This window comes from Fundulus heteroclitus, chromosome 15 (genome assembly GCF_011125445.2).
Source record: "Fundulus heteroclitus isolate FHET01 chromosome 15, MU-UCD_Fhet_4.1, whole genome shotgun sequence".
NCBI lineage: Eukaryota > Metazoa > Chordata > Actinopteri > Cyprinodontiformes > Fundulidae > Fundulus > Fundulus heteroclitus.
In genome coordinates, this window is record NC_046375.1 from 2,801,213 (window position 1) to 2,828,663 (window position 27,451).

At 38.5% G+C, this 27,451-nt stretch overlaps 1 protein-coding gene across 1 annotated transcript in view; it reads right to left on the minus strand.

Moving 5' to 3' along the window:
- Positions 1-27,451, minus strand: part of LOC105938917 (exostosin-1a) — a 121,668-nt gene that overhangs the window by 48,557 nt on the left and 45,660 nt on the right. Inside the window, exons 2-3 of the mRNA XM_036147587.1 lie at positions 15,045-15,163; positions 11,048-11,155 (exon numbers count right to left, since the gene is read on the minus strand). Coding sequence (XP_036003480.1) covers positions 11,048-11,155; positions 15,045-15,163 — 227 coding nt within the window. The remainder of the gene's footprint in view (positions 1-11,047; positions 11,156-15,044; positions 15,164-27,451) is intronic.

The window sequence follows — 27,451 nt, forward strand, 5'->3', positions numbered from 1 at the left end:
AGCAGTCCTGAGCCAACCTTTAGGAATATTTTTTAACTGCCTTAAAGGTAGAGTCTGTGATTTTTAGATTTCTTCAAGTCCCTTTTTGAATATCTGCACATGCATAAGACCGTCTTACTTGCTCTTCCGCTCCTCAGAAGGATCACATGAAAAAATCTCCCAAATCCACTCTGGTCTTATTTCTTTTTACGAAGACCTTCCTCTTCTTCTCATAAACTTGTACGTGGTTTGCTTCTTGCGACTCTGAGCCATTTTCAAAGTCTACAGTGAGAGCAGCGGAGCTACAATGGACGGCTAACACTGAAGCTAACTGTTGTGCTATTTTACCTCTTTGATTATGAATATTATTAATAATTATAATTGGATATTATACTTGTTAATATGTTATTCTAGTCAAAGGAAAGCAACAACAATTTTTTTTTTTTAAATTATTGTTTGAAATAATTGATTCTTTAAGGATTCCTCAGCAAGCGGATATACAGCTGAGAGACACGCTTTCTTCTTAAACTGTGAAAGAAATGTGCTGCACTTCACAATAAATAATTGTTTTATGGTATTGCTGTAAGTTATTAGAAAATTGGCAGTCATACAAAACTGAAAGTCAATACTCAACGGAAACTGCATTGGCGACTATGCCATTTAATTCTAGAAAATATATATTTTCATTAAAAAGAAATACACTGCTGCTGATCTTTAAGTGGCTCTACTCTCACTTTTTAATATGTTCTCATTGACCACAACCATTTTTTAGAATTTATGCATCTTAATGACAAATAAAGATAAACATTTACATTGGAATCAGTATAAAGTGTGTGATTGTGCTGCTGTTGATGGCACAGTTGTGATTACTCAGATCTCAGAGGGGAAGTATAAACACCACCAATGAAATCAGCTCCACCCCCCCCCCATTAACTTTAACAGTGTTTATGTTTCTCAGCAGGGGGACTTTTGTGTGCATCTGAGTACCTTGGTGTCGGTTTTTCATGTCTTGTCTCCATGGGGGGGGAGACAAGCGACTCTCTACATATTAAACGGTTCAATACTGGAACTCTCAGAGATGTAATTGAAAGTAATGAGATTCAATTCTCTCGGCAAGTGTTGGAGGATAGGAGTTTTGCTCGACTGAAAGCTGTTTTGTGACTGTGTTTGCACCCAAATCTGGGGGGAAAAAATCTGCAATTTATGTAAAAGTTTGTGTTTATTGAAAATAAACTTCAACTAAAGGTTGGTTGTTCTTAGTGATTCATTAAATAAAAAGCTTCTCTTGTCTTTTAGTGGTTGGTGCCTCAGAATACTGAGACATCAATGTTTTTAAGGCTTTAATATTTGCAATTGTAATTGGAAGGTGGGGCAGCCGATCCTGGTGGACACTGGATTTTAAGACACAGAGAGGAAAACTCCTAGTCACCAGAAAAGGTTTTCGAATGTAATAAACTAATCTAATAAATTTGTATAATTCTAATTGGACTATTTGAGTTCTCAAGTTGGTAGCTGCTGCCCTACAAGAATGTTGCCCACCACAGATGTCATTAAACTAAGATAATCCCTTAAATCTGTTTAACTACAGAACCCTAGAGGGGTCATCGCAAAATGTTTTGCATGTTGAGAGAATGTGTGCTCGTTTAACTATATTGTGCATTCGTTTTACTAAATTGTGCGCTCGTTTTACTAAATCGTGTGCACAATTTACTATATTGTGCTCTCGCTTTACTATAGTGTGAGCTCATTTTACAAAATTGAGCTCTCATTTTAAGCATAGTAAAACAAGGGCACACTTTATTAAACGAGTGCACTATTTACTCAAACGAGCGCACAATTTATTAAAATGAGAGCACAATTTAGTGAACATGTTTATAGAACATTGTGTGCACGATCTATTTAAACGTGGCCACAATATGTAAAACGTGCACTCAATATTGTCTTGACACATGTAAACATGAGCACGTTATAGTATATTCGCGATCTCGATCTACCGAAACGCACCCACGAATAATTAAAACATGTGCTTGAATAAATTGTGTGCACGTTATATTAATTTGAGGACTCAATTAAAAGGAAACGTGCTCACAAATTATCACGACCTGAAAAAAAATATCACTTAAAGTGAGCTCTCCCGGGCTCCGTAGTTTAACCTTGTTATTTCCATACTTATTATATTGATGACAAGATATCCACAGATCAAAATTGTATGTAGGATTTCTGGTTGTAAAGTTCTGACCTGCTTTTGATTTTCATTTAGAAACTGTCATGATTAGGCTTTTTAGAAAAACCTAAAATATACTAAATGTTTTCAGTTAATTCACAATTATATGTTTGATATATAATTCTATATATGTTGGAGTCATAGTTTTGATGTCTTCACTATCTATCTGCAATGTAGAAAGAATAAGGCAAAGCCATTGAAAGACAAAGGTTAATCCAAACCTTTGACTTGCAGTGTACAAAATGACCCAATTGACATGTTAAATTGTTTTATATCAGTGAGTTGTGTACTTAGCATTTGTCCAGTTAGTGTGGCTCATAGGACTAAAGCAGCCGTCTCCACGTGTATTCCCTAAAGCTGTGATGTCCCAGTCCAGTCCTTGAGAGCTACAATCCTGAAACTTTTGGAGGCATCCCTCTTCAACACACTTGAATCAAACGAATGGCTCATTACTAGAACTCTGCAGAGTGTGTCTACTGTGGATTACTTCCTGCCTCTAGGAACAACCATCTCTCAGGACCTGAGATGGTCCTCACACATTAACACCATCCATAAGAAGGCCCTGCAGAGACTGTACTTCCTGCATCAACTCGAGAAGTATAACCTTCAACGGGATCTACTGATCAACTTCTACACTAGCATCATTCCGTCTGCCTTGTGCTCATCCCTCCCTTTATGGTTCAGTTCATCAACAAAACTTGACTGGTCTAAAGTGCAACAAACAATTAGCGCTGCAGAGAGGATCATCAGGACTGACCTGCCATCCATTCATGACCTGTACAGGCACAGAGCCAAAAAAAGGACTGTTTAAAGTAGTTGTTGAGCCTACTTATCCTGGTCACAGGTTATTCAGGCTCTTGCCTGTAGACTGCCACTATATAGCGCTGATAGCCAAAACAAGCCGACGCAGAGCCAGTTTCTATTCTCAGGCTGTGTCTCTGATGAACACTACAGGCAAAAGAAAAAGAACACGCAAGTCAGGAAATCACTGCAAGCTTGTGGTTACCCAAAATGGGTCTTTGTCCAATCAGCCGACAAAGCTGGCAGAAAAAAAAACCACAGCATTGAACACGGAGAAAACAGAGACACAAAAAAATTATCATAGCAAATGTGCCTGCAGAAAATTCTCCTGAGTTTCTCAGAAACTCCTAGCGCAACATACCAGTACATTTCAAACTTCATAACACTGTCAGACAAAAACTGGTTCACCTCAATGACAGAACACTCAAACCACAGCTGAGCGGCGTTGTGTCTGCAGTCCAATGCAGCGAGGACTGCTCAGACTCCTGCATTGGAGAAACTAAACAACAGCTACATGAACGCATGGAGCAGCACAGGAGGGCCAGCAGCTCGGGGCAAGATTCAGCAGTCCACTTGTACCTCAAGAACAAAGGGCAGTCTTTTCATGACAATGATGTCCAGATTTTGGAAAGGGAGAACAGACGGTTTGAAAGAGGGGTGAAAGAAGCCATCTTAGTCAAAAGAGAAACGCCATCACTAAACAAAAGGGGAGGATTGAGCCTCCAACTCCCTGGTGTTTACAGCTCAGTCCTCCAACACGTTCCAAAGAGATTATATCAGCATCTCATCATGATTCAGGTGACCAAGTACTCCACTCACACCAAGCAATAGCTTCTAATGACCCAGGACAGAGATGGTGGGTCATTGATCTACATCTGACTGAGAATGAGCCTAGGAGAATGGTTCTCCATGTCCTTAGAAACAGCAGCGCTCCGGCTGCAGGTTGCCGAAGTGTGAGCTGCCAGAACTGACAAAGACTCCTGGATAGGTGTCGAAATGTTTTTAGAAAGAACTGAACAAAAGTCTGGTTGCCTGTTTGCTGTTGTGATGACTCAGATAACTGAGAATTTGCACAGGCAAAGTTTGATTCTGATTTTGATTCTGATTCATGATGAGGGAATTCAGCCATTTGGTTAATGTGTGTTGGAGCAAGGAAGTATCTCAAAGTCACAGGATTTCAGAGAATGTTGGTTCTTAACTTGACCCTTGGATGTCCAAAAATCAGGATCAAAAATCAAAATCAAATCAAGAGACAGAGGCCGATTGCTCAAAAAGATAAAACCAAGCTACTTTGCTGAATGCTGCTCCCCTTTCCTTCTATCTGCTGAAAGTCTTCTTCTGTAAAGCTTCCATGAGAAAACTGCAGAAATCCACTATGCTGTAGAAAATTAAGTTTCCTTTTACATAGCTTCTTACATTTCTGTTTGTACTGACTGGTTCCCTCAGCTTTCAAAGCAAAGAGTATTTTTCTTAGCAAGACCTTGGAGCTCTTGTGAACTTTGCTTTCATTGACATGAGAAGAAAATCCCATTGAATTCACTGGAATTTCAGTTGAATGCCATGAGCAGGTTCAAGCATTTCTATGCAACCATGAATTACTCTTTTTCAAGCAATAAAGCTATGTGCATAGTTTGTACTTTTACTTAACTATAATATCTATATGACGAATTTGTGTATCTCCACAAGCTCGCTGGAGTTGGCCGGGTTAGGATTGTGTGGCAATGCGTCTAAGCTATACATGTGATATGATCAATAACTAGAAAAATAGAATACACAATAAATATCCTTTATTGTCCCTCATTGGGAAAAATCAGGTGCATCAGCTGCAAACCAACAGGCAAACATGCAGATTCAAACAAAGGCAAAAATATAAAAACATTAAGACTAAGGGACTGTATGGTAAGTCGAAATTTACAGCATAATAAACAAATGCTGTGCAGGTATCAAAAATAGCATATTCAGACTCTATGAAATTTGCAACTTAGTAGGATGATTTAAAAATGTACAACTTGTCCATGTAAATTAGTACATAAAAAGCAACAACAGACTATTTGCAATAAATTGAAAAACTGTACAAATAACAGTTGGGACGTGAACAGCTATTAAGTTTGTTTGGAGCAGTGATGGTTATAAAGCCTAACAGCTGCTAAGAGGAAGGGTCTGTGTTAATGTTCCTTTGTGCACCTAGGATGCCACAGTCTGGCACAGAAGGAGCTCTCCAGCTCTGCCACAGCTTCATGCACAGGGTGGGAAACACTGCTCAACAGTTATGTGATTTTAGTCAGAGTCCTTCTGTCTCCCACCACCTGTACTGGGTTGACGGGGCATCCTTGGACAGTGCTGGCCTTACTGATGAGCTTATTTAACCACTTCCTCCTCAGCCGTAGATAAGCTCTTGCTCCAACAAAATACCTGTTTAAACAAAGTACACCACAGTATCCACTGCGATAGGTTGTGGTCCACTCCTGACAGCTCTTACTTTTCCCTCTGAAGTTGTGGTTGGATGGTGTTAAAAGCATCAGAGAAGTCAAATAACCTGATCCTTAGAGTGCTTCTAGCCTACCCCAGGTGGGCCAGAGCTCTGTGCGGGTAGATGATGGTTAGATGAGGGGGCAGGTGATGGCTGACGGCTGAGACGTGTGAAGTTTTAAGGGAAAAAAACTGGGAGTCATTGAGGATAAGGGGTTTTCAGCTGAGGATACAGGGCTGAGAGATGGGTGAGTTACTGATCAAACCAGTTAGGATGATTGACCCACCCTAAGTCTCATCCAGCCTGGGAATTTGATTTGTGACCTGAAATTGTCTTCAGGCTCTTCCAAACCTGATGTTGTTCTGCTGCAGCTGGTCCCCCATCTTCTTCATGTAGATGTTTTTTTTTTTTCCATTTCTGATCTTTTCAGTTCCTTCTGCACAGCTCTGAGCTCCTCCTTGTTTTCTGATCTAACGTTCTCTTCTTATCATTCAGAAGAGAATATTTTAGGGTTGATCCAGGACTTTTTATGGGACGAACCTTCTTTAGGGGAACAATGCTATCCACACAGAAGTTTATGTAGCCTTTGATGCATTCTGTGATGCTCTCAATGTCCTCTCCGCGAGGAGCACAGAGCGCTTTCCACACAGTGGTGCTGAAACAGTCCCTCAGACCTCTTCAGTCTCCTCAGATCTTCTCTTTACCCTGAATCAGCTGGTTCTCTGTGTACAACGGCGTCAAACACATGGTGGAGATGAACCAGGTTGTAATCTGAACCCCCAGGATAGTGGTTGAGCTGCATGCCTCCTTGGTGTTAGCATACAATAGGGTTAAGCATAGCCTTTTCTCTGGAGTGGCACGTAACTATGAAAGGTTACACTGTTGTGTAAAGGTGGGGAGAGTGGAGACATTATTAAAATCCCCAGAGATTAGTTAAAGGGGCCATGGCAACAAATTTGGGGTTATAACATGATGTGCTGTGCCCCAATGAGGCCGTGTGGATGTTAAAAGTGTGTACCATAGGACCTGACAAATGCCTTAATTACAAATTATTTTGAGAATGAATATCTACATCTTTTCTAAAAGCTCACAGCCCAAAGCCTACCACTTATATGGAAACAGATTTGCTTTTTGCCGCACTGTCAGTTGTGCCTGTACTAAAAGAAACACATTCAACAGTCCCACAGGAATATTTGCCAAATGAAAGCCAAAACTAAACCCTCAGGAATACATTTGTAATCTTTTAAGATACCGAGCTTTTAGGATGATGCTTATAAAACGTCTCCTGAAACTTTCAAGAATTATTTTGTTAAGAACTGCCAAGTGCATTCTTATAATACTAGACAAGCTTTGTCTTTTCATTTACCGTTAAGTATTAAAACTCAAGTGCAATTTTCTTTTCGGCATCGTGGTGCAAAATTATGGAATGAATATGGAAAATATTTGGAATCTTCAGAAATAAATGGTAGAAAGTCTTTGAAAAAAATACTGTTATCCAAAAAAGACAGTGATGTATGATTTTACAAATATTGACTCCCTGAAATCTGAAAGCTAAAATGTAAAAATAATGTTACTGTACATGTCTATTCTGTTTTCTCTCTTGAATGAAAGGACTTTCATAATGTGAGCTGCCTGATGTTTTGTTGGTTTAGGGGTGTGGCCTTTGGTATAAGCCCTTAGGGGTTTCTGTCACACTCCATCACATTTTTTATTTTTTATTCTATTGATGTATTCTGAGTTTCTATTTTGATCTGTGAAAATAAATAAAATAAAAAAATAAAACATTACAAAAATGATCATGACTTCCAAAAGGAGACTGAAGATAAAAAGGAGTCAGGCGGAGTGAGGATGGCGGTGACGTTTTTTTCCAGAGTTCTTCAAAGACTTTTTTCTGTATAAAGCCATTAATTGTTTGAAAACACCTCCTGACAAAACTGACAATACACGTTCTTTAAATGACATGCAGGAAAATATCCTATCCATTCTTTTCATGACTTCTCAAATCAAATTTAGATTAAAAATAAAATGTTACTATTTGCTAGATCAATGCATTAAATTAGGGGTCTAAAACTCCAGGGCATGGCAGGTGTCCTGCAAATTTTAAATATGTCCATGCTTCTACACACTTAAAGGTGCATGGCCACGTTATTTGACTTTTTAATATTTATACGTCAGTAGCTCCCAAATTTTTTATGAAAGATTATCAGGTCCTGCTGGCGTATTAGTTGTTATTTTTATGTTTTAAACTTTGCTTTTGCTCAATGGAGGCTTGGAGTATATAGCTTTATTTTATCATAATCAAATGGTTTTTGTTCTTTTTTTTTATAAGCATATAATGTGGCTATACACCTTTAAGTCAAATTAAAAGGTCATCAGCAGGACTCTGGAGAACTTGACTGCATTCTGAGGAGATAGTTCATCTATTTGATTCAGATGTGTTGGACCAGTCACTGAGTCGACAGTAACTTCCTCTTCTGTATACTAAAGTATTCACATGTAAGGTCACCTATCCAACAGCATATGCTTGGTCCAAATCAGGTCATTAAAAGGATAATGGTTCTAAACACAGTGGTGAATCTACAGAAGAATGGCTAAAAGAGAAAAGAAGCTGCAAAGATTCAGTCTTGATGTCCATCTCAACGTGACTGAAATGCCGTGGATGGGCTGTGCAGAAGCAGATGCATTTGTTAGCGAACTGAGGCAATGTTATGAAGAAAAGTAAGCTTCTTCTAGATTTACTGTGGGCAAGACAGACTAAGCAAAAACATGTTGGTTTACTTTTTTCTAATCATTTCTTTTTTTATTTTCACAGGTCAATTGATGGAGAAGCGAAATGGAAAAAATTTTTCCCCCTGTAAATTTAATTTAAGAACAACCAAAAGCAACTTGTACAGACGCAGTTCAACTACCTTTTGATTAATGTTCAAAATTTCCCATTATCTGTTAGCGTGTCTGCATTCTTTAACCCGAACAAATAGAGCACAGCGATCACATTTAATTTCCTTTTATTTGTGTGTACTGGCAAATGTCAGGTTCTTTTTCTTAGAAGCTTTTTCCTTTTATCCCGGCACCTATATTTTCATTTATTCTTGACATTTCTGCATCACGCACATCACATGAATTAATGGAAGAATGAGTGTTTTTCTGAAACTTAATTATACGTGCCTCTCTCGGTCTCTGTCAGAACACGCTTCTCTCTTCACACACGTCATCTTAACCAACAATTAGCGAACTCTATGGAAATACGTCTTTTACTGAAGGGAATGTAAAACAAAAACTGCTGAAAGCAGTGTTGCGTAGGGGCTTTTAGTAATTCTTGATGTCTGAAAAGTCCATATATATAATAGACATCTCACCTCATGAAGACATTTTGCGTCTTCTTAAGTGTTGATCGAAAGCTGGAACCTGAGCGGCTCTAATTAAAGGCAGACACTTTTAGTTGGAAAATCCCAAAATACAAACAACCACATGTCTGTTTTGCTGTCCAGATGGTGCTAAAGGTTGCGCAGGTTACATGCAGCAACACTGAGAGTAATTAGACAATCTAAATATCACACTGCAGCTGCTATTAAAGGGAACAGAAGGTGTTCCATTTGTAGAGAAATGCATCGTGGGTAATAAATAGCTGCGTGTGTGAGTGTAAATGACTGATTATCACAAGTGCCATATCTGAACAAAAGAAGGTTTAATAAAACCCACATGAACAGAAGCAGATTTCGTAGATTTAGCTACCTTCTGCTTGGGGAACTCAATGTCTTTAACTTTGTTAAGTAATTCTACCCAATAATTACAAAAAAGACAACTGCTCAGTCTACACTTTTTTTGCTTGGAATTTTGCTTGTAAAAAAAGTAGTTATGAGTAAAATGTAGATTTTTAGTGTGTAATATTTAAATGTTGCACACTGCAGCAATGGATTTCTTACACTTACTGATCGGGTAAGGATTTTTACATTGAAATAAATTCCCAAGCTTGCTGGGGATGGCAGCACAAACTGTAAAAGTGCTACGGTCTCACTCTAGATTTCAGTGAGTTGGATTGAGAAACGTATCTTGACCATAAATATGTAACTGTGTGCCTGTCAGTTTGTTTCACTAATTTGATGTTTAACACAGAGTTTCAAAATGTTTAAGGAATATTCTCCAAATCAGATGCAACAGCAAGAGTCTCCTGAATATTTCAGCTTAAATGTTGTCAGTCTTAATGTGAGCAAAATCATGCTGAGACTGATATTTTTAAACTTCAAACATATATCGGTCCTGAGCCAATTTCAAATGAAAAGTGCATGAACATGCTGCTGTTTTCAGAGAAGACAGCATGATAGTGTATGTCCAGTTAGTTGTAGTGTGTACCAGTAAGTTAAGTAGTGAAAAAACACACGTACTAAAACCCTGAAAGGAAAAAGTTCAGTATCAAGCGAATGCATCTCACGAGAGGCAGCTGACAGCTGGCTTTACTCCTGGGCATCTTGGTTAAGACCTCTGACTTCAGGTCCACTTTGGTGGCGATTGAAGGAACCAGTTTGTCAGTGACATCCTACGACTCTCTGTCCTAACACTCCTCAGACAGCTTTCAATCGGATAAGACACATTTAAACATTATGTAGGAAGGTGGATTTTTTTATGTGCATGTTTTTTTGTTTCAGCTTTGTTTTGTTGCATGGTTGTATGTATATTTCTTTGCATGCTTTTTGGAGACACCAATTCCTACCCCTTTCCTCTGGCCACTGACTGACTGACTACACAGGTGTATCTCATCCAGAGTGATGAGGCAGGAAGAAAAGGGGTGTCCACACCCAGTCCGAGAGGCAGAGAGAAGCAGAGACTGACAGAGCAGGCTGTAGTGGAGCTGCCGGCGCTTGGCCAGCGGTCGGATGGGGAGGAACCTGAAGAGGCAGCTTGAGGGAAGCGCTGTCCAGCAACACTGCGACACAAAAGATGTGCGGCAGATCCAGACTGAGTCGAAGCAGAAGTGAACCTTATTTGATAATAACCTTAAATTTACCACTCGGGTCCCACAATTACCCAGAATTAACTCCGACCCGCTGCTTCTCTGCCAGATGTTGAGGGCCAGTTGAAACAGCTGTGGGTTGACTCGCGGAGAGGAAACAATCACTGAGAAAAAGGACATCACACCAAACGTGGTGGTGGTAGTGTGATGGTACGGGGCTGCTTTGGCTTTGGCAGCCTACTGCATTTCAGGGCCTGGCATCTGCTTTCACAGCTTTCCTGATTTAATTGTTTTCCTTATCAGGCCCAGCTGGATGTCTCTGGTCCTCCTGGAGATCTGGAAGCTGAGGTTCTGTAAACTGGAATGTGGCTAGCAGTTCTCTAAATTAGCCACTGCTGAAGGGTCACATTTTATCTGCTGATGGCGGTCATTCTGGTGAGAGATGGCCCTGTTTGGTGAGGTTATTTGGATATACGTTTCCCTCACCTCCATCTTTATGTCTGCTGTAGATTTATTGACGGATTCTCTTATTTAAATATTTGCTTTTTGAGCACGTTTTGTCTTTCTGTTTGTGCCATTAAACCCAAACACTTTCATCATCTCTGTTTCCATTATAACTGAGTACCTGTAACAGCAATCTCTCATCTCCAATAATGGCGGCTTTCCTCCAGTCGATTACTTCAGAGAATGGGAGCTCCCAGCCGTTACTCAGAATAACTGGAATGCAGGCAGCCTGTAAAAAAAAAGAAAGAAGCAATACCAAACAAGATAGTCTTAATAAGACTGGAAATCACGCATTTGAAAGGCAGAGAAAAATGATATTTGCTTAATTTGCTCATGAAATTGGGAAATATTTCAGACACTTGAGCCAAAATATCTAAATGATATCAAAACTAAAACCTTCTCTATATTTGGGTGTGTTTATTAAGCCGTTGGTGTCAACTGAGGAGCAGTAATGAATTCTTCTTTCAGAGGAGCGAGTTTTGTTGTTGAGGAAAAGAAAAACATAGAGAGGCGATCACTTTATTTTAAAACTGTTGACATGATTTCACAGCAGAGAGAAGGAAACGGGTTTCAGTGACACATAAAAGTCTGAGCAGCTGAGGTTGAAAGTGGAGCGCGGGGAGGGATCAGCTTTTAGTGTTTTTCTTTCCTGTGCTGAGGGCTTTTTTATCCTCTTTGATTGCTTTCTTCTGATGAGACACTTTGAATGCATTTCAGCTAAGTTTCCCTCAAACAAACGGAGTTGCCAGAAAGATTAAAGACAAAATGAATTGCATTAATTCATTTTCCAGTGAGCCTTGATATTTGGAAGAGCAATTTATGGGGTTTAATTCATTAGGAGCAGGTTTCATTGCTCTCTCCGCAGCTGAGGGTTACGTTTATTTTATGAAGAGATTCCTAAAAGGCGTCATCGTGTGTTGTTAATGGGAAAGAGATTGTTCTATTTACAGCATTGTTAAACTGCGTTTAAAGGAACATTCAGTTGTTTTTCTTTTATTCTCAAATAGTCCATGGCTCATCTGAAAACTCATGGTGCTAATTTCTGGCTAAAATGTTAAAACATGCAATAAATAAACTAATGCACATCTCACTTCTTATCACAAGTGTTGCTTTTATCAGGATAACTTTGGAAGCTATTATTTTAGTGCTGTTGATACTAAACTGGTTGTATAACAGGAAGAAAGTTTAAGGTTGTTCAGGGTTTTATTTTGTAAATCTGAACTTCAACACCCCCCATCCATCCATTTTTCCATTCATCCATTTTCCCAGGTTTCCTCCCGCCTATCAACCCATCCTTTTCTATACATCAATCCCTTTTCCAACCATCCCATCCTGTGTCCGTCCATCCTCTAACCCTCCAACAATCCTTTCATCAATTCACCCACCCATCATAAAACCATATCCATCCATCTGTCCAAACTTCTGTTTATCCATCCATCCTTTTTCCATAAACTAATCCACCCATCCATCTATCAATGTTTCCATCCATCCGCTTTTCCATCCATCCATCCATCTGGATGTTCCATATTTGTAGCCTAACAAGTTAAGAAAGATCATAAAACATTTGAAACATAGTTATACATACAAACCAGGACGGGTGGATTTTGTAATTGAAGTCTGCAAAAGTCGAGAATATTCAGATGAAAAATATGTTGGAACCCTGAGTTCATGACATCCACGTCTCTTAATGACCATGGACCAGAACATTGAATCAAACAGTGTTCAAGTCTGAGATGGAACAGTGGCAGAAAGACTTAGTAAGATAAAAGCTAAGTCTGATATTTTTGTTGAAAGTGTTCTATACATTGCTCCGCTTGATATATATGCAAAAAACTTTATTAGATGTTATTTTTGGGATTATTTCAAGTTAAATGGTTGCAGAAATGCAAATGTAAAAGAGAAAGAAAGGGAGAGAGAGAGAGAGATCAGACAAAACATTAAAAGGGAGAAAAGGTGACAAAAATGGATCAGAGGAAAAAGAGAGTACAAGATGACATCCTCGGATTCTGCTTCTACACCTCAGAAAGAGAAAAACAGCAAAACCAATCAAAAAAGTATCACAGGAGCACATAGCCAACGCCTTTGATAACAACACTGAAAAATACGCCGTATTATTTAATACAAGATGTATTAAAGAGCGCTAAGGCAGATACTGGTGTCACCAGAACTCCGGCTGAGATCAGCTGAGATTGAGATCTTAAATTAGATCCCCCAAATATCGGCTTTGTGATCAATAATCCCCACTTAGAAATGATTTCATTACTTCGAATTGGACAATATTATCCTCAAACTCTTATTAAAGCAGCCCTGTGTAACTTTTGGTCACTAGGGGGCACTAGACCTGTAACTTTCAGTTTTGGTGCCGCTGAAGGGCACCAGCAACACTGCACTGTCGCAAATTTAAACAGTCCCCCTCCGCGTTTTGGAATCTGATAGCAGGCCACTTTGGACCAGCAGATTGAGAAGTCATTGAGTTGTTTGTAAAGACAAGGTCACATTCCCCCTCTACATTATACTCAGTCTCCTATTGAAACAGAGAGAGGATGAGGCAGAGCCAGGGGAGAAGGGAGAGGGAGGGGGAGAGAAGGACGGGGCAGACAACCGTCTCAATCAACTGATTATGAAAGGCTGCCAGAACTTCAACAGAGAAGCGCTGACATGCAGGTTTGTGAACTGTATTTACTGTATGTTTTAATAATGGAAATGACTAACTTTGACCGTGGGATGAGAAAAGTAAAAGCTTTTGTGATTAACGGGAGCACAGGTTGCCTTAAAGCAGCGCTCTAGGTCACATGACCCATTCAGAGCTGTTATATAGGAGAGTTTTTAGGAAGGGCAGCCTGCACTGAGCATCCATATGTCTTTAATACAACCATGCCAAGATGAAGGAAAGCTAAATGTTGCTGACAATTAAATGTAAAAAACATTGAAAACAGATTAGCAATCACACAGAAAAACGTGACAGCTGAATTCAGCCACAACGCACAGACAGATAAATGATGTCAAAACAGTGAAAAGGAGAGAAACAACTTGTTAATGGAAGATGAACAGATCTGTGGTGTGAGGATGTGTCCTCTCTGTGGTGTATCTACAGAAACAGCCCTTTTCTATTTCAGGGAGAAGACAGGTTGTCAATACTGATATAATTCAACGTTGGTCCTGTCAGAGGGTGACTGGAAGCCATTTGATTGGCCGAGGAGCTCAGCTGGAGCTTTACAGATTTACTGACAATAATCTACTACTAATTATGACATAATATGAATGCGGTGAGGAAAATAACTGGTTGCTGTATGTCTTTTTTGTACCTACGTTGGGACAATTTCTTAATCAATACTAAATACATTTTTTTTTGTCTTCCAAATAGCTAGTGCAACTTTTTATTCTTCCATAAAAAAATTATTTTTCTTCCAACCCCAAGAAACAACACTACTGAAAGAAACAGAAAGAAAACTCTTTGATTTGTGTATTTATTAGGAAATATATTCTGACATAGAAGATAATGTCCCAGCTGCACTGTTTCCTTGTTTCCTTGTATGCTGGACATACAGAGATGGAGCAGCCTAGTTGGTAAATATCTGGTTGTATTTTTTTTGTCTTTTATAGTATAGTATTGCTTTGACCTGGTTGCTATTAAACTTCAAAGGCAACTGGAAAACATATTTGACTAAGAGAATATTTAACCAAAAATTGCTTTATCCATTCTCAGGATTTTCTTCCGTTGAATTTTCATGCCAATAACATCATTGCCACATACTGGAAGGGCACTTTGGTTTTATTGGAGAATCCAAGCCTATGAAGATGCAGATTATCTACAGACTAAAGGTAAAGTATAACTAAAATATTCAGAGCAGGACAGATGGAGCCTTACTTGGCTAGTAAATATTTTATATATTATAAAAGAATACAAATTAAACCCACTGTATGTTCTAAATGTTGGCTTGCCTATTGTCTGCAATACTTTTCGTTGAATCATTCTTTTTATTTGATACCTTGAATGAATTCAAATGTAAGCGTTTCAGTTTAATTTTGGGCATCTAGGCAATGCTTTCCTATTCGGCCATCCTGGTCATGAACGGTTGGCCGTGCCCTGAAATCCATCTGAGCAGGAAGGAACCCACCTGTAAGGCCTCCAGGAAGCGAAAGGATCCCAGACGACGGCCCCGCGGCACCAAGCAGAAACTGGAGTTGTGAAGAAGCTCCTGGTAGTCGAACCTACAGAGGCACACATGATAAAAACCTGTTTAGAAAGTGTGCAATCAACTGCGCTGCAAGTGAAAGTGAGGAGAGCAACAAAATGGAGCTGAAGGAGATACGTTTGGTTACGATTGGCAACGCATCTTTCAGTATCTCTAGACTATCACAAGACACAAGACAACAGAGGTAAAAAAAAAAAAACTGAGAAAATGAGTTGTGATTATACTGACTGAAGCAATACTGCAGATGTGCCGGGGCTTCCCCGTACAGGCAGATTCCATATAGTCCTTTGTACACAACAACAAAGACTAGGAGGCTTTTGAATCCTCCAACCCTGGAATCTGTTTTTGACTCATGCCTATTTTCAGAGAAAATATGCACTGTTGTGGTGCAGAGAAATGTAGAAATGCACCAAAACACTTCCATTTTAACCAAAACACACTGTTTGTGCACAGGGTCGTAGCCTGAAGTATCTGCTTCTTATCAATCCTGTTAAATGTAAAAAAAAATGTGCATCAAATATCATGTTACTACCTCCTTAGCTCCACAACATAAACAGGAACCCAGATCCCCCATCTTTAATGAGTAACTCTCTTCCTCAGCTTGTTTGTTTAAAGGTTGAAATGGTTGTACCTGCTAGTTGTGCACCCAGTAGATGTAAGAAAGTGTGGCGAAAGAAGCACTCTACAGCTTTTATGACAAACATCAGTGGCAAGTAACACTTTTCTCTTGATAAATCTGATAAATAAAAAGAGAATGGTCCATGCATGGTTACCGAGAGTTAAGGCTTCACTCATTTTTGTTTCAGAAAGCTATTGATCTGATGGTGGACCTGTGGAAAATAGGGCAATATGTGTTTGAGTCAATACTGATGTCCTAGTAATGAAATTCTTTTACTGCAGGTTTTAATGAATATGGTGATAGACCATACATGTGACTGTGGAGATTAGAGGGATTGGACTGAAATCAAATATAAGGATAAAGGAATATTTCAGGAATCTGAAAGAGGAAACACGGTCGGTCAAAATATTTGAAGGGATTTAAAAAAAAAATAGACTTCTGTAGACTTTTTATCAGCACCAATTATATTAATTAAGTATAGTACAAAAAAATTGGAATATTGCATAAAAGTGCAATATTTCTGAAAGTGAAACACGTGTTTAATAGAGATTCATTACACACGGTGTAAAATACGCTTTTACCTTTTTGTAATTTTAATGATTATGACTTACAGGTTAAGAAAACCCAAAAATCAATGTCAGAAAATTTTAATATCACATTATATTAATCAAAAAAAGGATGCTTTAAGCACAAATCTCAGGCTTCCGTTTTTGAGTGGTGACCTAACGGTGTAAATTCAACAGGGAAACCACAATTTTTTATTATGGTGTGATGCTACAAGCTATATTTGTAATGCCATATTTATAATATTAATCTTTTATTGTGTTTGTTGTGATACTACGTTTTATTTGACAAACCATTGTTAGCCTGCATCTCTCCACAAAAAGTTTACATGACTAGAAGTTCAGATTGTTTTTAAATATCTCTTTCAGTTTATGCATGCCACAAGTTATTGAGCAGTGATTTTTTGCTGTTTAAGACTTGTGACTTGTGTGAGTCACAAAGTATGTAAACATTTTCAGAAAGGTCAAATAGGCGAACTATGTGTAATAATGATCCAGAAGAACTAAGAGCCTGAGGATTTCTAATTTGTCTGAGGTTATTGTTAAACCACACTGAATTAAGACACAGCCTGTTTAGGGTCTTGGATTGTAGTCTCCTCCCAACAACCACTTAAGAGGTGATAGCCATTTAAATATCCAGATGCATCTTTATGTCTCTAGTGCTAAAAACATCCCAGCTGAAAACACAGGGTGTATCAAAGCTTGTGTGGGAGTCCTGAAGGGATAGCTGCTGAAACCACGGCAATTTAAGAAATCGTGCCGATACTTCAGATATTCAGCTTTCCCGCAGCATCAATTCACTGATCCTCTTCTTTTATAGAAAGTCGGAAACAGAAAATAAATGCTAGATGGAACTGTAATGACACTGAGTTTTAATCAGATATTTGAACATCATCTCTCAGACTAACTGGCTTCTCGAAACTCAATTTTCTGATTCAGTAATCCTCGTTTGTGCGGTGTTGTATGATTGACTCATAAAAAACAATTATTCAGCTTTCTAAAACTAGATTTAGGAAATCTCTAGACAGAGTCACTCTTTGTTGCACTATAATTCTGTTTATATGCTTAGTTTTGGTCTTCAGCGTCCTTTCTTAAGAGCTGCTGCATAATCACAATTATCTCTTCATGTTCCTTCAATTGTCATTTTACTTTGCAGGCCTTGCATCGGTTACCTTAAACTATGATGATCAGCATCCGATTGAAGCTGTTCTCTGCACGAATCCCCCCAGTTTACCATAAACTTCTTTAACTTTTTGTCACTGAATGAGTGTTGCTCAAAAAGTATTTTCCTCTGGTTTAAGCAGGAAAGTTACGGAGAATCAGACAGGAGACAGGCAGACTTGGCCCCCGCGCTTGAAGTCAGAATTAAAAATCAATATGTCCTGCAGCGAATCACTCAGCACATTTTAGCTGAAAATTAAAGTGACGCTCAGTGTAAAGTAAAATGGTTTTCTCAGTAGAAGACACCGAATAGTTTCAGGAGTGACGGATCAATACAGAGCAGACCCCGAGATGCGGTTTACACTGTGAAAAATGGGTGCTTTTATATCAGAAGACAAGCCTGAATCCACGCAGCACATTTCTTCACACGGAGAGTAATACAGCTGGAGAGCTCTCGTCACAAGCAGACAACAATATATTGTTAATAATTGGCAGCTCTGTATCCATCTGTTGTTTACAGTCTCCGCAACAAACACCCTCAGCAGCCCTGTGAGAAAAGCAGATTCAGATATCCGTGTGTCAAAGATAAGTATATCCAATACGCCGCTAATTAGCAAGAATGGATCCTGGGAGTGAAGGCTGCGGTGTTATCAGATCCAAACTAATTTCACGCGTAACATAAAACTTTGTGATGCAGGTGCTTGGGGCAAAGAGATGATAATCAGCTGTTTTTTTTTTTTTTTTTTTTTTTAAGAAATAACTGTTTGCACAATCAAGCGCCAGCAAATACACAGGCCTGTTGCAACAATACACTGATAAACTTCCTGAAGGGTCTGATTTGATAGAGCTACAGTTACACAGCCTTTCGTATCCCAGGTAAAGATGCAGAAAAACCCTTTAATTAAACTCATCTTTTTGTGCATAAGTATATTTTCACACGGAAAATTTCAGGAAAAAAGATACACATCTTTTAAGCCACAATAGCACCCCTACAAATTCCTATACAGTAAGTACATTTTATTTTTATTGTACCTTTCACAGGTCAGAATCCCCAAAGTACTTTACTGTGAAGGTTAGCAAAAAACCAAAACAATAACTGAAGATAAAGATAGAAGAAAAGATAGAATAGATATATATGCAACAACATAAAGCACAACACTAGTTAAAAGCCAGTCTGAATAAATGAGCTTTCAATTTTCTTTTTGAGAATCAACATAATTAAGATGGAGGCAACTCATTCCACAATTTGGGCTGTGAAAGATTTTTCCCTTAATCTTATCCCCTAAAAATGTGTGTTTTTTTAACCATTTACAGCCCATGACTGGAATATCTCAGACTGCAGGTAGAGGTTTAAGGTTGTAGAAGGCTTAGGCTCGACCACACTGCTGATTTATTCATGAGAACGATACTCCAGCGCAGAATCAAAATAATACCAAGGTTTCTGAGGTTTGGTCTGACAGGAGAGGTCAATTCACCAAGGCAATTCTTGTTTTCAGTTTATTGTGTGTTGTCAAGGGAAATAATTAGGGTTTCATCACCACTGTTTGATGCCACTAAAATGTTCATCAAGGAAGACAACTTTACATATTCTGTTGGCCTAAAAGAACAGTAGAGCTGAATATCATCAGCAAAGAAGTGATGAGTTAGATCAGAAAACTGTCCTGGTTTTCTGCCGTAAGTCTGGTACCCCACAAGGCCAGCTCCCGGAGTCTAACCCTGATATGCAGAAAACATACATACTTTTTTAAAATGATTGGGTGATCTATAAAATGTTACTTCACTACTAAATAGTTTTTTTTTTTGTTTCCTTTGGATATAAGCATTTTTCTGAGCCACTGTTCCTAATGGGAAAGACAATAGCGCATTGCATTTGAACAAGGAACGCATTTGTTTTCACAACAACTGGAGCTGTAAGAAACAAGCCGAACCAAGACCAAAGTTCATCTTGATTTGCTCGGTGAGGAGAATCTAAGAGAAACAGATAATTAAAAAAAAACCTTTGAAGACTGTTGGAGAATTTTAGCCATGAAAGGCATCTCTCCCAATCTGCATAGCAACCATTTGATGCTACATACTTTCCAAGCTGTCGTTTGGGAGATATGAGAGGAAAAACAAATTTTTATGTCCTACCATCAAAAAGGAAAAGGTGTGGAGTTTCCTGAATCCTAGCAAGGATTGTAACTGAAATCTTCTTTTTTAGTCAGAAGAAATCAGAGAAAGCAACAAACAATCCAGATGGGTCCGATGGAAAAAAAAAAAAAAAAAGCACCGTAAACCCATTGTCAAGTACTGTGGACCTAATTCTCTTCCAAAGACACAGAGAACCTTGTGTAGTTGGCACCTTGAACACTTTGAGTAGCAGGAATTTTTACCAAGGACTGAATGGCTAGACAGATTATGAATGGAAGAATGGTCAAAAGTCCTTCTCTCTGTACTCTTCAACCTTGTAAAATGTTAATTTAAAAATATATCACACAGTGATATTTCTCTCCCACCCAAATTAAAGATTTTATTGTTATAATACTTTTATTGTCTAATTTAGCTACTGGAGTAAAAGACAAACCTGTTTATATATATATATATATATATATATATATATATATATATATATATATATATATATATATATATATATATATATATATATATATATAATCACTGTATTTGAACTTGATTTGGGATTTATTCAAATGTACAAATTAAAAACTGCACAAATTAAAGACATTTTAGAACTTTGCTATCTTTCTCTCTTTCATTTTCATCTCCATGTCCAAGATAAAGGAAATGCATTTCTTAACTTAAAGCCAAAAGCAATAATTTATATTTCCTTAGTCTGATTATCCAGCAAAACATCACTACTAACAGTTTATCTGCTCCATCACTGCAAACCATTTTAGTTCTTTGTTGACCGAACTGTTAAATATAAATCTGTGTTCATAGGAGATATGGTTGCATGATTTTGACTGTAGCCTCACAGCTGCCGTATCTTTTTATACATCTTAGAGCATAAATGTACCAGTCAGCAAAGCACACATTTCCTTTCACTTTCCCTCGGCTTTAAAAAGGTTTTTACTGGCAAATGTGTCAGTTGTTTATATATCTTGAAAAAGGAATTGAATAAATAAACAAAAGGTTCTTTGACCCGACAAATGTGACCCAAACAGCTGGATCTTAAATTTAAAGGCCTACATTTATTTCAGACAGAAAAGTGCATTTTTGCATTTTAAAATGGAAGAAGCTCAGATATTTATTACACAAGCAATGATGTATTTCAACCATGTATTTTAATTGTTGATTATTATGATTTGGTGCTTACAATAACTATAAATACAGAAATTATATGTTGTAGTCATGTTATGCCTACATAATTCCTGGAAAGATTCAACTTTATAGTCCAGCAGAAAGTCACACACACCAGACACAAAGAAGGTAAAGCCTGAAAAAAAGTTAGAACTCAAGTTGTCTGTTCAGAAATTTGTATCTTAGTTTATTAATGAAAAGCTGAGTGTAAGGAAAAGGTCTATAGAAAAAGGGTCCTAGACTGCTAGGCTGGGGGAAATTCACAAGGTGTGGATATCCACTGCAATCAGCGCTTCAGGAACCACCAGACACAGACGTACCGAGGACATGGGCCACAGCTGCTGCATCCCCTGTGTTAAGCCACCAATGAACCAGAATCAACACCAGGGTAAGATGGATGAGGACTGAACTGTTGCCACCTGCCCACTAGTCCTATTTACCCATTTTCAGCTAAATTTTGCATTTGTTTTGAAAAAATCAAGATTCCAGAGTTTGGAAGAAACGTAGCGAGGAACATAACCCGATTGTTGTTATTGTCCAGTGTGACGTTTCCACAGTCTGTGATGATTTGGAGAGCCATGATATTTGCTGATGTGGGTGCGCTGTGTTTTATGAGGCCCAAAGCCTGCTCAGCCATCTACCAGGACAACTTAGAGCACTTTACTACATTGAAAAGAGATCTTTTTGAAGCACAGGTGCATAAATGCCCAGAAATACTTGGAATTTATATATATATATATATATATATATATTCTGAGCTATTTTAATCAATTATCATGAATTAGAAGGGAACCTAACATTATTAATATTGACCTAATATCAATTATAATATGGCAATAAAGAGAGCTGGTCAGGGCTGAAGAAGGGCATATATTGACTTCTGCTCTGAGTCTGTAAGACGCTGGTTAAAAAGTGATTAAAGCTCTATTTAACACAAAATCTTTGCTTTTGTGCTAAACTCCACCTGAGACAGCCCAGACCAGATTTTGATGTTAAAACCTGCACTATTTTCTTGGTTTCATCAGCCACCACAAACTGTTTTATTCAACCTAACCAACTAATTTGTAAACCAAAAAACAAAAAGCCGATGGACTTAAATTACTGGGAGAACATATAACGCACAATACATCAAATTTTACTCATCACAATATTATGAAGTATAAAAATAACAAAGAACTACCTGCATGTAACGTTTTTTTAAATTATGTTTCAAGTGCCTTCACACTTTGCATGCTAATACTATATGAACTCTCACCTCTATTAAGACCCACATGTGAAATAGATATTAGTGGCAATTATGTAATCTCAGAGAGAGCGATCGAAATATTATGGCTGTTAAAAATCCAAGAAAAAAAACAATTAATTAATTCACAGATAATAATGTAATCATGCGTTTTTCCTGATACTGTGCAGCACTAATTAGACACTGGGAAAACACTGATATGAAAAAAAATGAAGGAATTAAATAATTGCATGTAACTACAAACATTCCCCCCAGATTGATAAAAACGCATTTGCATCAGATGACATTTTAATCACTTGTGAGCAGCATGAGTTTAAATATGTTTGAAATACATTAAAAAAATCTAGGATTAGGGTTGGTTTAGTTTTTAAAGATTGATGGTAGATTAAATAAACTAAATTGGATTTTGTTCACAAAAATTCCCCTTGATTGGTCCGTTGCATCAGTTTCATTTGATTTTTATTTAATTTTTTTGTCCAGAACATCTTCCTGAACATCTATTCAGACCCAAAACTGAGTGTAAACTGGCAAAAAGAGATCTCTTTATAGAAACTGGGAATGTGTGTGTTATTTGCTGGGAGCTCTTCCAGTGTTTGTACTCCAACAGCAGCAGCTTCTGAGGTCTGGGGGAGGGCACACCAGGCAGAGGTCGGAGAGCCGAGAAGTCCCAAAGGCGGTGCATCAAAAGTTCGTAACCCCCGGACTACATGGAGGGGAAAATACCAGAGAGGTTTGTTCCTGTCAAGATCCATTTAAATACCAGAAGACATGTGACAGAGCTTCACAGAAACACCTCCACTTCAAGTGTGTGTGTGTGTGTCTGGGGGCGAATCCTTTGCATTGTCATTGCTGCATTACTGAGACAGAGGGAAATTTCCATATTTATCGCTGTGTGTAAGTGGGTACGTAAACATCAGAGCTGAGAGCGTTCTCTGCTCGGGCTGAGTTGAAACACAGGTCTCTGGGCCGGCATTAAAGCTTAATGTGGTAGGCTGGTCTGGATCAGAATAGTAATGCACTCTCAGAAATACACACCGCCACATCATCACACAAAAGGATGAAACCGCGCAGCCGTCACAAAGTCGGGAAGTGCAGACTGTATGGGAAACATAATAAAGTTTGAACTATAACATATTTCTTAATATTGATTACAACATAATTATACATGTACTTGACAAAATTAAAAAAACTAAGAACACTTTCATAAGGGATTTAGAAATGAATGGCTATTTCCATTTTTTCAGACCAAAAACCCTACAATTGTTTTGAAAGTGTGAAACTTTTCAATTTGCTTTTTTTTCAATGCAGGCAGCTCATTTTGAAAAATGCAAAAATGGGAGGGATCCATGGAAGTGAGTAGAGTGAACTTCTTCTGTCGATATGGCAATCGATAAATAAGCAAATAATAATAGAATGTTGATGTCCTTCTGATTTGGGTTCCTCATAAAACATAGACCCCACAGACAAAAACATTACAGGCATAGGGTGTCTAAATGTATGGTACCTAAAGAATTAGCTAAAATGCTACTGCAGGGTTTTAACCCTAAAAAAGCACAATAAAAAAAAAAACCCTGCTAACCTTGGTTTAAAGCGTCTTAGTCGTGATGATGCATTGGGTGGTGTTCGTAAATGCTATGGATCATTTTTGACAGATCGCGAAATGCGTTTGTTTTGCAAGGGGTTCTGGTCTCTGATCCAAAGTTTGACCTCCAGTCACGATGTACAGTTTCTTGTGAATTTGAATGCTTTCTTTGTAATAATTTATGCAGATTGTTTTATGTTAATGCATCTCTGCATGTTACTGTACAGCTATTTGGTCAATGCATATTTTAAATGTGCTTTTTAAACAAAGTTGACCATGACCAGTTAGTATTATTGGTGCAAATCTTGCCTTTTTTTTATTTAAATGTTTCCTTAATGTTGGCTTTGGTGCATATTAAATTAATAACTGTTGTACTCTGCTTGTATCACCAAAAAGTTTTACATTTTTGCTAGGCCAGGAGCCCAGAAAGCCTGAATTTTACTGTTGTAGTTGATAAGAACAATTGGTGGGACTGGGCGCATTCTTGGTCTGTCTGTGTGAATGAACTTGCTGATGATGTTGCAGTTCTACAGGAAACATTGTTGGGTCTTAGAAATCATATTCGTTGAAAGCTTGGACCATTGATACCCTGCTTATTTGCACCAACATAATCTGCTCTACACATCTTTGTATGCAAACTCCCTCATTAAACATTAGAATAACAACAGAAAAATACAAAATAACTGTCACTGGAGGCACATTTGTGCGAAAGCCTGTTTCCAGGAAGATAGATTTTATCTTGATTAAAAATAAATTTACAACAATATAAAAAAATATATATATATAAAAAACTGATCATGGCATATTTTTCTATATATAAAGCAAATATGACTGTTTTTAAAGAGTAAGTCTGCATAGTAGTTTTAAGAAATAGCAAGCGCCAGGATTATTCTTTAGTTGGGAATGGTCATGTCATGATTTATTTGTAGTCATACCCCCACAGAAATCCCATGCATGCAATGAATCCTGCTGCCCTGAGGACCAATTCCCCCAGGTAAAAATGACAAACCCCTTTTCTGCTGTAGGAGAATAGGGAACGTTCATTTGTTTGAGCTTTCTCGGATCATAGGTCTTAAGAAATAATACATGAAAAAAGCATGACTTGATTTTATTCTTTAGAGAAATTCACTACAACACATGATGCAACATATGATGCAGAAATTTGTGCTCAGCTTAGGGGGCTTAATTAAAAAGAATTAATTAGTTCACATCTCAACTGTGCTTGTAGCCTTTACAAGCTCTAATTATCGACACAAAGTGGGAAAATACTTGCCTCAGATTACTGTATCACAATGTTGATATTAAGAAAACAGCTCTGGAAAATAAGCATCAATTTTGTAATAGTTATCAATGCAAGCTGCCAGTTCAGCGCTGTAATTGGTTTTGGCAAATATGCCCATCCAATCCTTGGGTTTGACTGTTTTTCTTTAATCCGGCAGAGCAGCTGGCAGCATGTCCCATTAACCAGAGCCCATTTGGCCTTTGGTACATCTAAAAGGAATTTAGAGGTCTCACATCTCATCCGGAGTGGACTGAACAAGAGATGTTGCCTTCTTGCTGACATCACTGCACAAAACAGGTAAAAGCTTTTTGGTGTTAACCAATCAGCCGTGACCTTTCAGGGTCAACATCCCCCCACCCCCCGGCTCGTGTGGAGAGCCGAAGACAGAAAAATCCCTTCAAAGTCATAAAATAAGAACCCTGCGAGCGTCACATCTATATTTGCACTGAGCGCAGTGGGTAATGACATTTCCAAAATCACAGAGTATTTCTGTGAGTGTGATCAGCAGATGTTCTCTGAGGCGGTGGGTGTATGATCAGACAAACAATGGCAGAAAAATGCTTTATTTAAAATGACAATTTAAAAGCTCCCAAAGCAAAAAAAAACAAACAGAATGCCATTTTCAGGGTAGCATATGGTTAAGATATACATCTCGGCTCACGCTGAAGCTGAAGCTGAAGCCATTTGGGTTGATACTGGGTAATTCAATTCAATTCAATTTTATTTATATAGCGCCAATTCATGAAACATGCCATCTCAAGGCACTTTACAAAGTCAAAATCAATCAGATTATACGGATTGGTCAAATATTTCCTATATAAGGGAACCAGTTCATTGCATCAAAGTCCCGACAAGCAGCATTCACTCCTGGGGAACCGTAGAGCCACAGGGAGAGTCGTCTGTATTGTACATGGCTTTGCAGCAATCCCTCATACTAAGCAAGCATGAAGCGACAGTGGGAAGAAAAACTCCCCATTAACGGGAAGGAAAAACCTCCAGCAGAACCAGGCTCAGTATGAACGGTCATCTGCCTCGACCGACTGGGGGTTACAGAAGACAGAGCAGAGACACAACAAGAGAGACAAAAAAGCACAGAAGCACATATTGATCCAGTAATCTGTTCTACATTAGATGGTAGTAGCGGGTGATCTGTCTTCCCTGTATGATGTCACAGCTAAGAGAACGCCAGACTAGGTGTGCCTGCTATGAAAAAAAAGAGAGAGAGCAAAAAGTTTAAAGCTAAAATGAGAACATATCATTTCAATGCAATGCAATGCAAAACTGGAGAACAGTAGGAGAACTCAGCAGAGTGAGAAAAATAGGCCCGGATGTCCTCCAGCAGCCTAAGCCTATAGCAGCACAACTATAGAGATAGTTCAGGGTAACATGAGCCACTCTAACTATAAGCTTTGTCAAAAAGGAAAGTTTTAAGATTAGCCTTAAAATTAGACAGGGTATCTGCCTCATGGACCAAAACTGGGAGTTGGTTCCACAGGAGAGGAGCCTGATAGCTAAAGGATCTGCCTCCCATTCTACTTTTAGAGACTCTAGGAACCACCAGCAGACCTGCAGTCTGAGAGCGAAGTGCTCTGTTAGGAACATACGGGGTAATCAGAGCTCTGATATATGATGGAGCTTGATTATTAAGGGCTTTATACATAACAGTTCCTAATGTATGCTTTCACCTAATGAGATACTTTTATGTGATGTGAGGTATTTCTTTTTGGTTTTCTTCCAGTCGTTTCAGTCTGCCCCTTATCCGGCATCTTGATCCTGGAGTGGGTAATACCTTTATGAGTCGCGCACACTCTTAAGGAGTGTTTGTGTGTACTGTGACACACCATTAACAGCCTCCCTGTGGCCCCTCAGGCTTCAGTGGGCCAGCATCGAGGTAGAAGTGCATCAGTGAGATGGTGAGTGTGTTAAAAAAAACAGTAAATCCTTCGTCTTACCTCAGATTTTCTCCTATTTTTCCTTTCATGAAAATGCAGCATTACAGAGAAATCTACCCATGAGGATTTTCTTGGAGCTCCTTCCAGAGTGATGTGCTCCATGCATGTTACATTTGTGGTCGCAAATGTCCCCAAACTGATCCAAAATGCTGCATTAAGAGTTCTGATCAGATTTAGATCGCTCCTGTTTTAGCTTCCCACCATCGATTCCTACAAACAATAAAACCCATCAGCCTTCTTATCTTTAAGAACTACAACCAACATAGTATTTTGCTACTGTGGATTACAATTCATTTCAATTCAGTTTTATTTATATAGCGCCAGTTCATGAAACATGTCATCTCAAGGCTCTTTCCAAAGTCAAATTCAATCAGATTATGTAGGTTGGTCAGAAAGTTTCCTCTCTAAGGAAACCCAGCAGGTTGCATCAAGTCTCTCCAAGCAGCATTCACTCCTGAAAAGACGTAGAGCCACAGTGGACAGCTGTCTGCATTGTTGATGGCTTAGCAGCAATCCCTCATACTGAGCATGCATGATGCGACAGTGGAGAGGAAAACTCCACTTTAACAGGGAAAACCTCCAATAGAACCAGAACCAGGCTCAGTGTGAACGCTCATCTGCCTCGAC